General features: G+C 41.7%; 1 protein-coding gene across 3 annotated transcripts in view; it reads left to right on the forward strand.

Moving 5' to 3' along the window:
• The window catches only part of LOC144955796 (pleckstrin homology domain-containing family M member 1-like), a 69,603-nt gene that overhangs the window by 14,220 nt on the left and 35,981 nt on the right, over positions 1-19,402 (forward strand). For all 3 annotated transcript variants that reach the window (XM_078885985.1, XM_078885976.1, XM_078885993.1), the window contains exons 6-7: positions 7,887-8,065; positions 9,095-9,836. In XM_078885985.1, the coding sequence (XP_078742111.1) occupies positions 7,887-8,065; positions 9,095-9,836 (921 nt within the window). The remainder of the gene's footprint in view (positions 1-7,886; positions 8,066-9,094; positions 9,837-19,402) is intronic.

Consider the following 19,402-nt stretch of genomic DNA (forward strand, 5'->3'; position numbering starts at 1 on the left):
TGTATGGAACTGGATACTTGATGTGCAGCGTTGTGGGATGCAATTACACGAATGATGCTATATAACATAAAATTATTATTGTTATCGAGTTACTGGTGTTTGTTTTGATGAAAAGCCCTTGTTTATGGTTGTATTGGTGTTACATTTGTTTGTGTGCACATGCATGGGCGTGTTTACGGACAGTTAACGTGATTATGTTTTCCCTTGCTTATGGTTGTATTGGTGCTAAATTTGTTTTTATGCACACGCACAGTCGTGTTGATTTGGATATGAATAGGACACCCCTTGCCTTTTTATCTTGCACACTATTTTCATTAATAATTGGAATGAAGTGAAGCTCTTCTTGATATTGCCAACGTGAGTGATAAAGATAAGCAATGCTTCTCGACCATGCAGTTAAGTGCATAACATTGGATATGCAGGAAAAGGTATTGTAACAGAATTGAAATCAACTGCATGAATACTGTACTATACATGAATGAATGAAAGCCTTTTTATCTCACAGGAGAGCGCTTTGAGTCAGTCCTTTGAAGCCTTTGTGTGCATATAAACTGACTCCCATATATGTTTACATCTAGTACACCATGTGTGCTATGCAGTACAGTGCTCATATATGCAAGTGTGTGCGATTGTACAGCAGTATGCATATTATGGGTTAACTCAATGACATTTCTTCATGAGAAATTTGACTTTGGTTTGGTACACTGCTGTCTTTTGGGTCTATTTGTAAACAACGAGTGTTTGAGAGTGGTTATGGCATGTGCGGCTGTGTACAGTGCGGCAGGGGGTAGTGCATTTTGCCTTCAGAGAAAAGGCAAATGTGCGCTGCTGCCATACCCATTACCTCACGAGACCATCTGCCAGCCCCACTACCCCTCCCTCCTCTCTCGATCACGCAGGTCACACGGATCACAGTAGCAATGCATTCGCTCATGATCACTGCTGAAGGGCCAATTCGATCCACCGGGAAGCGGTGGTTGAATGGTTGTTTTAACTGTTGAGGGTAGTGCACTTTGAAGTATTTGGATGCTAATTGTTTTGTCAATTCTCTGTGTGCTTGAATGAGCATGAACATTGGATCCCTCATTGTCTTCTGTGGTTCTGTGTCTGTGGTCAAAATTCCACGTTTATAATGGCAAAAACCAGTGTACCTATCGGACAACTTCTCTTGAAGTGTCACAAAGTGCCGCTACACACTTCATGATTGGCTGAATGAACCCATTATAATGAATGATCTTCTGATTGGGTGTCAAGTGCAATAACTATTGTACCATTCAGCTGGATAACATATCCTACATTGTGTATTTTTTTTAGTAACCCCCTACATTATCACATCCTACTCGGTGTAATACTGTAACAAGAATTCATTTAAATTGTCTCCATATATAAACGAGTATTAGGCTGTTGTGGCTTGCATATTATTTTGGGGCAGCAGTAACATTGCAAGATCTTGTGTTTGGGAACCAGTCTCTTTACAGGACAACTTTAGACTTCCACAAAGATACTTATTTGTAGATGCGGGAAAAGTAATGTGTTACATTTTCCCCTAACCGGGACTGGAACCTGCAACCTCTGCAACCTTTTGATAGGAAGTCGAGTTACAGCATCCCACTGGGCCTTCCTAGAGATGCTGGGAAAAAATGTGTGGTGCTCAATGCCAATTTCATTAAATGATCATCTTTAGGAAAAACTGAAATGACATTGTGCAGTTTAGTTGTTATTTTGAGAGTAATGCATCGTGGCAAAAATATTACACAACACTTCAAGGGGTTATAATTGAGCACATTGAATGCAGTGCGAAGTGTGTGTTACATTGTTATACTCCAAACAATAGACTTAAAACTTTCGTGACTGCAGGAATTCATATTCTTGGTTCTTTCTATAAAGTCACGTAGATAGAAAACAAAAATCAAGTGTTTGATGACATAAAATACCCAGGCAGGTTCTTAGTTTTGGAGGGGCTGATGATAAGGCCCCGCCTCAGTAGCATGCTCCACGTTCAGCAGCAGTGCCTCATAACTCCTTCTCTGAGTGAGCAGAAATTATCCTCCATTGTGTCTGTACCAGATGGAGATTCCTCTAATACAGCCATGACAGGCTTCTCGAACTACGTGGTTGAAAAATATGTTTAATACTGTAGGCGCCGGTGGAAATTCCTGTCGCACCCCAAGGTGTACAGGGAATGGCTCTGACTCCCAGCCACGTAGGTTTACCCGGGCCCGCTAACCATCATGAAGCTCCTTAATGATCGTGAGCAGAGGGTCAGGGACTCCGAAAGCACGAAGAACAACACAGAGCCTAGGCCTACTGATGGTATCATAGGCCTTGACCAGGTCAATAAAGCAGAGATGTAGGTCTTGTTGGAATTCCCTACACCTCTGCTGTAGCAAACGGACAGAAAATATGGCATCTGTGCAGGACCGCCCTTTCCTGAAACCACATTGAGGCTCCGCAAGCCTTTCCTCAGTGTGCCTGGCCAAGGCGATGTTGAATAATCCTTGCCAGGACCTTTCCCGGCACACTGAGGAGTGAGATGCCCCTGTAGTTGTTACAGTCTGTGCGGTCCCCCTTCTTAAAGAGGGGGACCACAAGGGCATCCTTCCAATCCTGCGGAACCCGTCCAGTGGTCCAGACTGTTGTTATGATGTCGCACACACATGGACGCACACACACACACACATTGACGCACACACAAATACATCGACTTACACACACACACATCGACTTGCACACACACACATCGACGCAAACACGCACATCGATTCACAGGCACACATGGACTTAGACACAAATTAGTATTGTAATATTTAGGAACTTCATTTTTTAATATTAGTTGTCTGCACACAAACTATTAATATTTCCAAACGTGAGTTTAGCGAAAGAAGCAAGAAAATAGTACTTAACAGTGCCATGGTGAGGCCTAGTCCCGTGCAGAGCCCCCGGCCTCGCCTAGATTGCCCAGCCGGCCGAGGTGGCACCTTGATAGGCTGTGGCTGGGCTGCTACCTTCCCACCCACGATCCCCCCACCCGCTCTGCAGTAATATCTACGGCCTATAGTAGTAACATCTACGGACTCGATAGTAGTAACTGCACGCATTGGGGTGGGGGGGAGAAGAGGACATCACACTGTGAAGAATTTACCTGAATTTTAAACGCGAATGAGAATTCTCCCTCCACATATGGCGCATGTGCGTTGCTAGGGGCAACCCCCGCCAGCTTTTGCGCGAATGCGCGCTTTGGCGCGCGGTGAGTGGCGTAAGAAAATTAATATATAATAGCATTAAATGGTTAATTTAACTACTTTAAAGTTGACGGATGCGAAAATGAAATAAAGCTGGTTCACCACGGGGCTTATGGCGTGGTATCTGGCTACTTTTTTTAAAAGATAAACCCCACAGTTTGCGAGCCAAATCCTTCGCAAGTTTCGTACACAGACAGACAGAGAGACAGACAAACAATTACATTTATACATCAAAACATCTTGAGACACTGTACATAACGGTGCAACATGGGAATTCTGGTGAAAGGTATAAAAGAGACTTGTCTCAATGGGTTTTCACCTAGTGCAGGGGTCTGCAACCTTTAAGACATAAAGAGCCACTTGGACCCGTTTCCGAAGGAAAAAACAAACTGGGAGCCGCAAAACCATTGCAACTATTAAAACAAATATAACACTGCATATATTGTTTCTTACCTTATTGCTATATACAGGATCGTGCAGTCAGCTGTCAATCTGAATAAAAAAAGGACTTTTTCACTTAACAATGTAAAATATATTTTTGCAAATTAATAGCTAAATTACCTGGTTAATGGGATTTTTGCTCCTGAACCTCAGTGCACAGTGTCTGCACATCAGGGCTGTAAGACGTCACCTTCATTTTCACACAGGCTTGCAAGCTGTCATCTGTGAGGCGTGATCGATGTTTGTTTTTAATATAGTTCATGTTGGAGAAGACCTGCTCACATACATATGTGGAGCCGAAGATCGACAGGACTCCAAATGCATACTTTTTCATGTTTATATAAGTGTTGGGGATGGCATTCCATGTTTCGAATACAAGTTTGTCCTGTTTGGGAAGGTTTTCAATAATACTCCATTTATGATTCTGAGCCAGAATGGCCTTCTGACGGGCAACATCCTCAAGAGTAGCGGTCAAGCATTTGAACTTGGACACCCATATATCTTTGTCGGCTATATCAGCCAGTTCCATCTCAAGATCAGGTTGACTTACACCTGCAAATGCAGTCATATTCAATAGGGATGGATCGATCGCCAGGGGAGTGACAGGGAAGGATAATGTCGTTTTTTCCTCTCTGAACTCACAGAATCGTTTCCCAAACGAACTTTGCATTGTGGTGATTGCAGACTTGAAATATTCCAAATTTATCGTATCATGACTTTGTTTGAACTCTCTCAAAGAGGGAAAGTGAGACAGTGTACCTCTCTGTAAATCTTTGACAAACACTGTCAACTTGCGCTCGAATGCCAAAACCTCCTCCAGCATGTGCAGGGCTGTGCCTCCTTTCCCCTGAAGGGTTGTATTTAGCGTGTTTAGATGTGCTGTCATGTCTACCATAAAATGTAATTTTTCCAGCCACTCTGGCTGTTCCAGCTCAGCAAAGGTGAGCTCTTTGCTGCCCAGGAAGGTTTTTACTTCTTCCAAACATGTGACAAAGCAACGGCAACGTTATTGCCTGTCACCGGGCGGGCAGTGTGGAGCTGAGCGGCGACCTGTCAGCAGCGGCAACGCCAGAGCAGGTGTCACAGTGCGCCTCCTCCCCTCGCTAGCATCCGCCCCGGAGCCGCGGTCAAGGTTCAAAAGAGCCGCATGCGGCTCCGGAGCCGCAGGTTGCCGACCCCTGACCTAGTGTATAAATATAGGTCATTGCTTCATTGCATGGTATGCATCAATCCTTTTAAATGCATGTGATTGTACTATAACTACATATCTCAAAAGTATATACATGGGTTTATATATGTGGCACTGTGGCAAGAATGGTTGACTCAAAATTGGGAGTTGACTCAGCCCATCATTCTTTTGGGATCAAAAACAAACGGAGTACAGCTTTGTTAGAATTCAACAGTGGTCGACCCATGGAAGGAATGTATTTCGACCACTGGCTTAGAGTTGATGCCAATGGAGTTGAGCACCATCCAATGTTCTTGGGTCTTTCGGTAAAGTCACGTAGATAGATTCAAAGAAAATAACAAAAAATAACAATCACGAAAGCTTTAAGTCAAGATTTCACTATCCAATGTTCACTTGAGCAGGGACTTTTTGACCCTGAGTTCACGCAGACATTGCTGGTTGTAAATAAAATCTTGTTGCTACTACTGTGAGCAGCAGCAGCACCACCACCATACATTTGACAAAAATACGTGCTTTTAAAATATCTCGATACAAGCCAGTTTAAAATCCAATGCTTGATTATATTAGCAGGTTAAGATCTCCATTGTGAGCATGAAATTTAAATATTAACAATTAGGGAAACATTTTCAGCATAAATGTTTTAAGTATAGTAATATGAATGAATAGCATGCCATGGTTTGGTCATTTACATACCTTTGAAGTTGTACATTTCACTTACGTTTTGCTGAGCTGTAGATATAATGCGTTTAAAGTCTACCTCCTGTTTAAGTGCACAACCTTAATTATTTGCTATTACTCTGACAGCTTATGCCTTGGAAATTAACCATAACCCATACATCACTTTCATTGTTAATACGTTTCTCTGTCTCATAGTGCCACTTTATCGCATGCTCTAACATAAACCATATTGACTGGACTTTGTGCCCATAAGCAACCTCGCTGAATTGAAGGCAGTTGGAAAGGGAATATGTACACGCTAATTGAGTGATGAATGTGGAATACGATAGGCCATTTAGATGCTGTTATAAAGACAGATTGCCCCCACGCATTTTATGCTATGAACTATCTGAGTGACCAGGAGTTGGTTCCTAACAACTGTGGGTTTATTTGTAATTGTATCGTTATTCATGTTAAGTTGACAGCCCCGAGTTTTACGGTAAATGGTCTTGATGTAAGATGGCAATCTAAATGCCATTGAGAAGCTGAAAATGGAACTTGTGTATGAAGTAGAGCACAATTTTTTTTATTACAAAACTATTAACACAGCTGATTTATTATCTGACATCAGTGGTAAATGTTGAAAATGGACCCATTTCCAGCATTATAAAAATCGTGTAATGCTTAATTAACAGTTTTTTTCATCCAGTCACGATTAACACGATTAACACGATTGGATATGTTGGGTGCAAAAGAAGGTCAACATACATACGCCGTTTTGCCTTATTTTTTGTAAGTCTAAAATGTGCAAACAAAATCCTTATTAGTCCATATGGACTAAGAAGTGGACTAATAAGTGCCATAATTTAGGATCTGCTACGATGAATAGAAATATAAGCTTTTAAAACAAACTTCCTCGTAATATGCATGTGCAAAGGCATTGGAAGTTTTTCTAATGGCTTTACTGATTATTATATTGGAACAAAAGTGCAATCGGCATTCAGTGTGCTTTATATAGGGAGGGTTAACTAAAAAAAAACAGGGATGTTTTGGTATGGGGAGGAGTTTGGCTTTTGAATGACAAAAGTTTGTAAATTATAAATTATTCCGAAATATAATCTACAGCATTGCAGACCACATAGGCCTGGCTGGTGTATGCCTGTAAACAAATACTTCTGCAGGCAGGAATTGGTGAATCGCTTACATTTATCACTCTCAAACCTGCAGGGCTGCGACGGAGCCAGTAGATGGCAGTATACTAAATGGGTTTGTTGTGTGGACATTTTACCCATTTACTCGGGTTTCCTCTCACAAGCAAGGCTCTCATATATAATAGGCCAAACATCCCAATGTAAACCCCCTACTAAAAAGACCCTTGATACTCGAGGCTTTTCGAGATAAAAAAAAAAGAGTAAGAAGGTAAAGTGGGAGTCCTGCAATTGCATGCTCATGCCACTGCTGGGAGAAGGGCCCCCACTAGAGAACCCATTTGGGGGTATTGGCCTACTCTTTCACCCTGGCCAGATGTTGGAAGAGCAGGGCATACCCACACATTACCGCACCAAATGCAACCTGCCAGTCGTATAACTGTGGTGTACATATACTGCTGGGTGGATTAATGTATTTATCAACTTGTACATTTTCAACTTCCACAATAGTGTAATGAAATGGCTTGCCCCTGGATTGTACATCCAGTCTGATAATTAAAATACCAAGGCGGCATCCCTGTTTACTTAGTCCTATTTCTTTTGAAGCTTTACTGTATAAACACTTGATTACATTCATGAATGTCTCTAAGCCACATTGTCTTGGTTGCATCATCAAAAGTGAATCTAAAATTAATTCTACGTAAGTGATCTGAAAAAAAAACTATCTCTAAATCTCAGGGAAGGGTTTCAAGTCACTGATCCTATAAAGTGGTCTTTGTGCTCCAACAAGCTTAAGCAAGCTCAGGGAATTCCGATGGTGTTTTTTCCCAAGTATAATACTGGCAAGATGTGACACTCTTCTTTCATTTAGGGGGTGCAATTATGAAGTCTAGCAATATACTCTGGAACTGACACCAACAGTACCATTGCTAAAAGCAGACCAACATTGTTAAAAAAAATCGACAGAATGGTCTGATTTGAGCTAATGATTGAGTGCAATGGCGCAGCCAGATTTATTACCTTGGGTGGCTCGGTAATGAATCGTGTTAATGCTGCTGGATTTGAACAATGGCACATATCCAGAGTACCGGCAATGAAAAATACAATCTGTTTACACAGACGTCCTTAAACAATTAGTGTGCTGCTATTAACCTACGAGTCCAGCATTGACTCTTAACACCACATTAACTTCCATTGCCACCCCCTCAGGCGTCTACAACCCATTTCAAAACATCCTGAAGATGGGCAACCTGGAGAAGCGCACGGGCACCATATTGCTGTGGAAGGAGTACCACTGTGTGCTGGCGCCCATGTCCCTGCAGCTCTTCAACCCAGGCTCAGAGGTGCACGGCAAGCCCAAAGAGGTCTACATGGTCGCTCATTGCCAGGCGAGTTCACCTCTTGCCAGAGTTAAAGTCGCGCACCAAGACACGCAGAGACAGAGATCCCATATTTTAGATTCTGGAACATAGGGTAAATTATGTTGTGGATCTTGCAGTGTTATTAACAGTTTCAAAAGTATTCACTGGGCACTCTTATTTCCATTCCCTTTCACGGCTCATCAAGAATAGGTTGAAGCAGATATGGTCGTACATACAAATAATTCACACCTGTAATTCAGGGTTAGAGTATTACGAATGTTTATAAAATTATCAAAACCGATGAGCTGCAAGGTGGCCAGAAGAAGGAAGTGACGAGAATGGGTTTTTGACGACATTTGTATGGACATTTAATCTTTAACCCATCGTATATGTGGATATTTAAATAGTGGCTTCATGTCCTTGCAATGTCCCATCAATTATGCATCATGTGCAGTTGTACGTCATAAAATCACTGGTGAGTCTACCATGAGTTTAATCAGCATGTTATTGTTTTTTTAAAATGTATACAATAGGCTTATCTCCACTTCCACCAAGTTGTACGGCTTGTATGTTCATAATCAATGTTGATGGCGTTTATCGATTGCTTAGCGGGCACCTACAATGGTTAGTAAGGTATATTAGAGGGTGGTGTGGCCAGCATCATTATATAGTGCATGGCTTGGAATTGAACCGTGGTTGCTGGGATTATAGTTTATTGCACTAATCATTGTACCAGATATCTCCACACACACACACAAACACTGACGGCACATGCACGCGTACACACATTGGCTTGTTCGGCATTTATATAGGCAGTGGTGCTGCTGGCTTTAGATAGCTTGTCATTGCTAGAAACATGTAACGTAAGTGCTAATGCGAGTGAAAAAGGGCAGTGCTTATTTCCGTTGGCATCTCTCTACCAGTGGAAGAAAAGCCAAACTCCTGCAACGATGTGAAAATGAAACAATATTTTAACAATCCATGTATTGTAAGCATGGCACAATATATTTACAAGGCATGATCTGTTAATGATGGACAATGTGTTGTGCTGTGCAGGGCGTGAGTAGAGGCGGCAGTAGCAACCTCTTCCAGGTCGGAGGTGGAAACCGCTGTTGCCTGGAGCTCACCTACTCGGGCACCCGCATACACCTGCGTGCGCCCTCAGAAGAGCAAGCAGACGACTGGGTTGAACGGCTGCAGGAGGCCATCACCGCCATGCAGTTCTTGCCAGCCGATGATAACGACACAACAATCCAAGGACCACAAAATCACTGCACATCTGGACCACCGCACCCAGAGCCCACGGTTGATGAAAGCTGCCTGGTACAGCCACTGCTACACGGTGTGCTAAAGGTACAGCAGATACATCAAGAGGAGACAGCAGGCACGGGGCACGCATGGAAGTCATTCTACTTCACGCTGGACAAGGACACACTGTGCCGCTATGCCATGAGCGATCGCAACGGCGCCCCTGTCCGCACACACGGAACTCGCGAGCTACGGGACGTGGAGAGAAAGCGGGGTGCGCCACGCAGATTCAGCATTGTGTTGGGCAGTGACACCCTGCACCTGCGTGCCGTCAGTGAGATGGAGGCACGCCTGTGGGTTTACACGCTCAGACGCGTGCAGGGGCAGCAGACAGGGTCAGGGGAGCATGGCAGCAAGAGTCCAGAGCGAGCATGGGGGCGCAACGGTGAGGGTGAAGAAGAGGGCACCACTATCACCAGCTCCTTCCTCAACCTGCTCACCGAGCTGCCCGCGGAGAAAGGCCTGGATGCACAGAACTGCAAGTGTGCTGGTGAGATGCATACGGCAGATGCGATGGCACTCTTAAGATTGTATTTACTTCTCTCAAGTAGAACTCATGACAGCATGGTAGTTGAACTGTGCTGAAATAATCCAAAATATAGGAGAAAATTGCATTGTGTTCACATGTTGGGCTATACTGGAATGCTGATCTTTAATAGGAAGTCTGACTTCGAGAGATTTTATTTTTTATACATTTTTACACCAGAATGTCTTCCTGCTGAAAAGAGCAGTGGTGTGGCATTAATGTGGAATATCCACATTTATCTGTTGGGATCAAGTGGATCCTGAGATGACCACTATTGATTGCATAAGGTGGTACCCAGATTTGTTGACCCTGGAGGTTTTTTAGACCAATTCAAGTCCCATTTGGGATTCAAAATATCGGCACCCGACCACATGACACACCTAGATGGTGCTCTGGCAGAGGACAACTAATTCGCAATTTGAAAGTCACACGTTCAAATAAAATGTGAGTTGATTCAGTCTCTCATCCCTATGTTCAATGTGATTTAGATCCATTGTGTGGGCAGCCAATGGTAGTTATCTTACAGATGGAATGACCCATCAGAGGAATGTGGAATCATCACCCATGGCTCAGGACCACCAATGTAGGTCTGGCTGCCCCTTTGCGTATTTGATCAAGGAGACGCTTTAATTTGTGTTATTTTTTAAGCACACAGATTGGCATTTATGGTTAGAATGAAGTCCATCCAAAATTGAGTGTAGGTTAGCATTGTCATAAATCTGGTCACATTTGCCATGTAAAGTTATATGATTGTACATTATGGATAAATCTGAAGGTAAGAATGATATTTGCAAGTATAATACGAGGTAGCAGTGTCATGTCTAAACACTTGGAATAATGTTTCCATGGTTGCTTGACCACCACGGAGCTATATGGGTCTGACGTTTTGAGGCTCTGTAGAACTAGCTACGGTGTGAGTTTACACTCCAACAGAGGGCAGTGTTGTGTTAATGCTGTTTGGCCCCAACTCTTACTAATCAGCTTGCATTAATTATATTTTTGGCTATGTAAAACAAATTCATTATCAGAATATATGAAAGTTTTTCGGAGTTTTTTTGAGTTGGCAACAGGGAGTTGACTAAAGCTTGTATGTGTGTTCGTATGCATTTTCGTATAGGGCTTAATACAGGCACGTGCCAATTCACTTTAGAGATTCGATGAATCGTAACAATTTAGGTTTGCAATAAAAAAAAATGTTTATAGTATAATTAGTTATCATATTTTGTACATTCGCCTGAATATAAACTTAGCTTATAGCTTGCATAGTTTGCAAACATTGTACAGTATTATTATTTGTTTCTTTCGGTTAAGTCACGTCTAAAGATAAAATAATAAATTAAATTAAATAATAGAATACGACGTTTCGATTGCAACACAAGCAATCATCATCAGGTATAATGAAATAGCGACATAAAATCTAACCAGAAAACTATAGACAGACATATTAGCAGACAGATATCACCAAGATACATAGCGAGAGCAACACAGGTAACAGAGAGGGGTGATCGTCTCTGTGTGGTGGCCTTAAATAGACAGAGGGGGGGGCGGAGGCAGAGAGAGGGAGGAGGGTTAGAGAAAAAATTAGCATATCAATGAGTGGTCAACAGACGTGGTGCTGCGAATGCGATGGCACGGCAAGCAAGCCTGAAAATCAGGAGAAGGACACACTAAAATTAAATAACCTAGTAAAATATCGAAATGTAATGTAATACAACACAAAGGGTCGGTCAACACACAATTAACGCATAGCCTGGTTGATTACGTATTTCAAAGATTGCTAAGTTAGAATTTAAGTGTGAACAATCTAAAGAGAGGACACAGGCAGAGAAAACAAGTCGCCAGAGAGAGAGAAAAAAGATAAGCTTAAAACTTCCTCGTAGAAGTGGTTCAATCTTAATTTTAGAACTTTCGTGACTGCAGGAATTATTATTTGTTTCTTTCGGTTAAGTCACGTCTAAAGATAAAATAATAAATTAAATTAAATAATAGAATACGACGTTTCGATTGCAACACAAGCAATCATCATCAGGTATAATGAAATAGCGACATAAAATCTAACCAGAAAACTATAGACAGACATATTAGCAGACAGATATCACCAAGATACATAGCGAGAGCAACACAGGTAACAGAGAGGGGTGATCGTCTCTGTGTGGTGGCCTTAAATAGACAGAGGGGGGGGCGGAGGCAGAGAGAGGGAGGAGGGTTAGAGAAAAAATTAGCATATCAATGAGTGGTCAACAGACGTGGTGCTGCGAATGCGATGGCACGGCAAGCAAGCCTGAAAATCAGGAGAAGGACACACTAAAATTAAATAACCTAGTAAAATATCGAAATGTAATGTAATAATCCTGATTTTCAGGCTTGCTTGCTGTGCCATCGCATTCGCAGCACCACGTCTGTTGACCACTCATTGATATGCTAATTTTTTCTCTAACCCTCCTCCCTCTCTCTGCCTCCGCCCCCCCCTCTGTCTATTTAAGGCCACCACACAGAGACGATCACCCCTCTCTGTTACCTGTGTTGCTCTCGCTATGTATCTTGGTCTTCTTGGTTCTTTCGGTAAAGTCACGTAGAAGGGAAGTAATAAAATAATAAAAATAAAACATAATAAAATGAAATAATTCTCACGACGTTTCGGCTACAACGCAAGCAGCCGTCTTCAGGTGAAGAATGAGACACTACCAAGCTAGGAGCTTATATATAAACTGGGTTGGAGGTGGAAGAGCGCCTTAACAAAAAAGAATGTGCATATGAAGAGGAATTTAGCATATTCATGGAAAATGCGTAGGAGGTGGGCGGGGGGGGTTTCAAAGGCATATTATGCCCATGCATTATGCAGGATCAACAGCACCAAGGGGGGGTGCAGGGAGTAGCATTAACAAAGGAAAGGAATGTTATTGATATGTAGCTGCAGTTACTAAACAACCACGTAGAAAACTAAAGTATAAACTACATAAAAAACTAAAGTATAAACTGCATAGCACCATCAGTATACTTACTATACTCTACAATAAGCTGAGTTACTAACAGCAAGTAATACATTACAATTCTACGTCGTAAAAATTATATAATATGCTTCCATCTAAACTTTATTCTCTTACATCACACGAGCATATACCGTACTATATACTGCCATAGATAAACCCAACATTAAATTATATACTGTATTACTATAAACCACCCTATACCTTATACATTTCAACATAACACTATGTATTATTCTACCCACCCTAATGTGTATCGAAATGGTTTATTACGTCCTTCCAATGATTGCTAAGCCAGAATCCATCTTCTCGGTTAAAATTGTCTCTGTGTTTGTATATGTGGATCGCCTCATGAACGAATCTCTCATGATAGCCAGATGGCTTGCAGAGAACCTCTGCCTTGGAGAAGTCAATGTCATGTGAGCCCACTGAGTTGTAACAGTGATCTGCCACGGCTGAGGTGTTTGTCCTACCGTGTTTCAGGTCAGCTTTATGTTCACGGATGCGGTCCGAGACATGTCGTTTGGTTTCCCCAATGTAACTGCTACCACAGAGGCAACTTAGTTTGTAGACACCAGGGTACTGTATGTCTGGAACCACATCTTTTACAGACGGTACCAGATCACGGATTTTATGTACTGTATTGAATCGGACCTGGATCTTGTGTTTAATCAGGATTTTGGAGATCTTTTTTGTGACCCCAGCAATGTAGGGTAAGGTGATGGTCTTGAAAGGCTCCTCAACAGGATCCTTCTTGATGGTTGGAGTGATGGCTTTGCGGATTGTGTAGTCGGAGTAACCATTAGCCTTAAGAGCTTGGCGTACGTGTTTGAGTTCACTGGAAATGTGTTCATGGTCGGAGATGCATTGGGCTCTATGATATAGAGTCTTGATGAGAGAATTCTTCTGGGATGGATGGTGGTGGGAATCCGGTTTTAGATAAGCATCCGTATGGGTGGTTTTCCTGTAGACAGAGTGGCTCATTGAACCATCAGGTCTCCTTTTGATTAGGACATCCAAAAAGGGTAGCTTGCCATCATTTTCGACTTCCATGGTGAATCTGATGGCTGGGTGTATGGAATTGATGTGGTCGAGAAATTGGTCTAGAGCAGGCCGGCCATGTGGCCAGATGACAAAAGTGTCGTCTACGTACCTCTTCCATAAGGTCGGGCGTAGAGTGGCAGTCTGGATGGCGTCCGTCTCAAATTTCTCCATGAAGATGTTGGCTACAACCGGAGATAGGGGGGAGCCCATTGGGGTGCCCTCAATTTGCTTGTAGAAAGTTTCATTCCAAGTGAAGTATGTATTGGTTAAGCAGTGTCTCACCAGGGGGGGTACCCCAGCATTCAGTCCTTGATGAACCAAGTCTTCAATGATTGCGATGGTGTCAGGTACAGGAACCTTGGTGAATAAGGAAACCACATCAAAACTGACAAGCAGGTCGTCTGGGGACAGGGCAATCCCCTTGATTGTCGATACCAGGTCAGTAGAGTTTAGTACTGCAGAGGTGGTTTTTCCAGTGAAAGGCCGTAGAATTTCAGACAAAAAACGAGCCAACTTATAGGTGGGGGAGTTGATAGTAGAAACAATGGGACGAAGAGGTGTATCTTCTTTATGTATCTTTGGCAAGCCGTATAATCTTGGTGGCCTGGCTGCAGAAGGTTTCAACGAGAACTGTTTGGTCTGATCAAATAATGCGGTTGAATCAGAAATGATTTTGTTGGTTTTAGTGACGAGGCTGTTGGTGGGGTCTCTTTTTATTTTTGTATAGCTGCCATCGTTGAGTAGTTCTTGAATTTTGTTGTTGTATTCTATTTTGTCCATGATGACAGTGGCATTGCCTTTGTCGGCTGAGAGGATGACAATGTCATCCCTCTTTTTTAATTGAGCTAATTCAAAACGTTCATCTTTGCTGATGTTGCTAGCTGGCATCTTAGCGTTTTTGAGGGTTGCAGAGATTTCGGATCTTGCTACGTCTGCAGCGATGTGACTCAAGCCCTTGAGAGCTACATCTACTCGAGCAATTATATCATTAACTGGTGTGTGTCTAGGTGTGACTGCAAAGTTTAGTCCTTTAGCTAAAACGGATTTCAAACCTTCAGAAATAGAACTGTTACTGCGATTAATTACGACTTTGTGAACATCTAGCTTTTCAATGTGTGGGTCCGGTTTCTTGTTTGAGAGGCGGTTGAATTTGGAAATCAAGTTGTCCTTACATTTAGTCGACATAGCGGCAGCTGAAGAGGCAGTCATTTTTTCCACATGTTCCCAATCCGATGTGGACATTGTTGCACTCAAAGATAAGTGTGATTTGTAGAGTGTCTTGTCTAACTGATCTAGTTCGGTGCGCGTAAGTCTGATTTTCTCTGAGATAAGAGCTAAGCTAGTTCTAGACAGAATTCGTTTCGCATTAGAAGAAGTTACAGCAGCAGATGTTAGTGTAAATGCGTTTGGTATTACCTTAGAGTCGCGGCATCTCTTGAGAAAGGTGAGAGACTCGATTAGCTGAGCCTTCTTATCACGGAGCTTGTTGAAGGATCTCAAAGTTATGTGGAAACCCTCCCCGTAGAGGCGGTTAAATTTCGATTTAAAGCTTTCGTGACTGCAGGGATTCATCTTCTTGGTTCTTTCGGTAAAGTCACGTAGAAGGGAAGTAATAAAATAATAAAAATAAAACATAATAATACAGTAATACAGTATATAATTTAATGTTGGCTTTATCTATGGCAGTATATAGTACGGTATATGCTCGTGTGATGTAAGAGAATAAAGTTTAGATGGAAGCATATTATATAATTTTTACGACGTAGAATTGTAATGTATTACTTGCTGTTAGTAACTCAGCTTATTGTAGAGTATAGTAAGTATACTGATGGTGCTATGCAGTTTATACTTTAGTTTTTTATGTAGTTTATACTTTAGTTTTCTACGTGGTTGTTTAGTAACTGCAGCTACATATCAATAAAATTCCTTTCCTTTGTTAATGCTACTCCCTGCACCCCCCCTTGGTGCTGTTGATCCTGCATAATGCATGGGCATAATATGCCTTTGAAACCCCCCCCGCCCACCTCCTACGCATTTTCCATGAATATGCTAAATTCCTCTTCATATGCACATTCTTTTTTGTTAAGGCGCTCTTCCACCTCCAACCCAGTTTATATATAAGCTCCTAGCTTGGTAGTGTCTCATTCTTCACCTGAAGACGGCTGCTTGCGTTGTAGCCGAAACGTCGTGAGAATTATTTCATTTTATTATGTTTTATTTTTATTATTTTATTACTTCCCTTCTACGTGACTTTACCGAAAGAACCAAGAAGATGAATCCCTGCAGTCACGAAAGCTTTAAATCGAAATGTATCTTGGTGATATCTGTCTGCTAATATGTCTGTCTATAGTTTTCTGGTTAGATTTTATGTCGCTATTTCATTATACCTGATGATGATTGCTTGTGTTGCAATCGAAACGTCGTATTCTATTATTTAATTTAATTTATTATTTTATCTTTAGACGTGACTTAACCGAAATAAACAAATAATAATTCCTGCAGTCACGAAAGTTCTAAAATTAAGATTGTACAGTATATCTTTCTCATACACATGTTTTGATGCATGTATTGCCAGCTTAATCAATTATGCACTGATGCATCGCTCCAGGTCTCGTTAATGTGAACTAGAGATGCAATTTGATTACCAATTAAGAGTTTACAGTGAAGTGAGGTTTACAAATTAATTGAATTAAAAATTGATGCTATCGAGTGCAACATGCCTTTCAGATTACCCACCTTATAAACACAACGTTGTTATGTCACAGTAGTTGGAGGAATGGATGCAATCTTAGTAGTGTGCTCTAAGGTAATGAGTTTACAGTTGCTCGTCTATTATCCAGCACCACGAGATTTATCTAGCTGCATGCAACATTATCCGGCGGTCCCGGGCCAATCCGGCGAAACCTGCAAAATCACTGTAACTCAGTCCGGCTATTGGCACCATGCGCATGACAAAAAAAAGTAGTTATTCTTGATTTCAGTGTTCATTATTATATGCACTACATACAACTTAAACAATGAAAGTACTGCACCCCATGCAGAGTCTTCGATATTGGAGTGGTAAGTACGGTGCAGCAAATACAGTACCTTTTTACAGTAGGAGGTTTATTTTTGGCTATTTTATTGTTTAGGTATGCCAATTTCACATCGTAAACAAATTTAAAACACAAAAAACAACACCTAAAAGCATAATTTCATGCAAAAATGTGGAAAAATAAGCTATTTTAAATAATGATGTGATTATCCAGCATTTTAGAAAATCCGGTGCCCTCTTCCCCCCCCAAAGCCATCAGGTAATCAATGATCTGTAGTTTAATACCCCATGTAAATGTGCTCACAAATATATTTTCGCACACCATTAGCAGGATTTCTCATTTATAAACAAAATAGCAAGCACTGAATTTATTTCTACATTGTGTGACTTGGTAGTGATGTGGTTAAAGCACTTGTCTCATAATCTTCATTTGAGGAATTCTTCAGCCCATCATTGTTCCAGAATGAATAAAGTGAGTACTGTATTACTTTATGGCAGTGAGCAGTGGTTGTCCTTTGGTGCGACTGGCTTCCACCATAGGAAAGTTTAATATCCACCACTGCCTCAAGACCACCAACAGAGATGTGCAACCGCCCCATGCACATTCAAGCACGGGAAATCTTTAATTTATTGTGATTATAAAATTATATCTATCTTTAAAACCGGTGCAAAAATCGTCAGTCGAAAATGTTATCCACAAATCAAAACCCTTAAAAGTGCAGTCCTTGTTGCTTGTTCAGATCCTGCAGATTCCAAATGACTTTGTACAGTTTTCCAATGACTGCAGATATTGTTCTGCCTTTAATCCCTTGAGGGAGGATGGGGAGAGTGGAGGAGATGGGCTGGTGATGATAGGAACACATCACCTGGCCTTTGTGCATGTGCTGCTTCTTGCAATACTCTCAGCCGACAGCAGAATACACACCATACATTGGTGTGTATTCTGCTCCTTAATAGATCATTTGTCTGTCAATATCAGTCCAGCAAAGTTTTGTAATTCTGTGGGATGACTGGGTGACTCAGAGGGCTCATATTGCCCGTGTCAGAGGTGGCCGACCGTTTCAGACACCTGTGATTACAGCAGGTTCTCAGATGCAGCTTATTTTATGGTAAATAATGAAATCTCTTGTTAAACGTTTACTTTTCCTCTTACTCAAACCTGGTAACGGAATACATCTTACCAGTGTCTGCCTCAAAACTCTCACTAATTGGCTTCATAAACCCTTAACCTGAATGACCACCCATGCAAGGTGTCTATTGGTTCTGTAACTCCACAAAGCTTTATTTGATTCTATGTATCAGTGGGTACAGTTAGTTCTGCCTGCTTTCCTTGTTTTTCACTCTGCCCTCTTCCATCCGTTAAGGCTTTGGTGCTGCCACTGCTGTTGATATTTGCCTGTAGGTATTTGCACAGCCCTGCCAGATACAACTTTTGCATTGTTGATGTTTGCTTAGCCTGCTCACCACTTTTCTCATTGGCCTAATGAGCAATTCATATAATAATTGGCTTGCAATTGTTTGGGTGTGTTTTATCGCCAGTAATACTTGAAAAACAAGTGGACGGAAAATAAAAAAGTGGGGAAAAGAGCAGAGAGAATTGTGCATTAGCCAGCTGAACTATAGGGGTTGGCCCCGATCTGTACCTCTTCAAAGCGGCTGCTTTCCTTACTTAATATGAATGATAAACTCTGCTGCCATGTAGTGTATGAAGCTATGTCAAAAAGAAATCTATGTTATTTTGACTGCCATTTTTTCCCTACTATTGGAAACTGCTTGGCAGGCAAAGTGCATTATCAGCGCTTTGAGCTGACAATAAACGTCTGCTCCTCACCAATCACACGGTGGCCGAACATGGGGCAAGAGCGGACTTAGCCAGGGGGTGTGAAGCCTCGTGTAATGTGTGGGCCGCAGGGCTGTGGGGTTTTGTCCACAAATGAGAGAGGCTGTTTAAAATTTCACAGCACCTGTAACCCTATTCATGCGAGTATTTGTGTTTTCGTGATCCCTTGGAACATTATCCATATCTGATAAGTGTAGTGCCGGACAGTACAATGCGCTGAAAATACCATTTTACATACGTGCATGCAATGTATTGAGGGCTGACATAAAATAGCCTGGGATAGCCTATTTTAAATGCAGTGTTAAAATTAGACAAAAAACGTAATGCATTGTCATATGTGCACATCACAAATAAACAAAAACCCTACCACGATCACTATTAACACTGCCTTACAGTTCGGCAAAATAGAAAATTGCCCTTCTCTTGTATAAATGGAAGCCTACAGTATTTCTTTCATATGACAATGTTAAGGATTCAATTAGTAAGTCTCTTATTTGTTAATATTATATGGGGTGTTGCACCATACTCGTATTTCAGCACTTGGGGGAAAGGACCGGTGGACCACATGCAAAAGTTTTTAAAGTTGAGAGAGATCAGTCATGATGACCCATATCAAGCAGCTGGG

The sequence above is a fragment of the Lampetra fluviatilis genome, chromosome 1 (genome assembly GCF_964198595.1).
Source record: "Lampetra fluviatilis chromosome 1, kcLamFluv1.1, whole genome shotgun sequence".
NCBI classification, from domain to species: Eukaryota; Metazoa; Chordata; class Hyperoartia; order Petromyzontiformes; family Petromyzontidae; genus Lampetra; species Lampetra fluviatilis.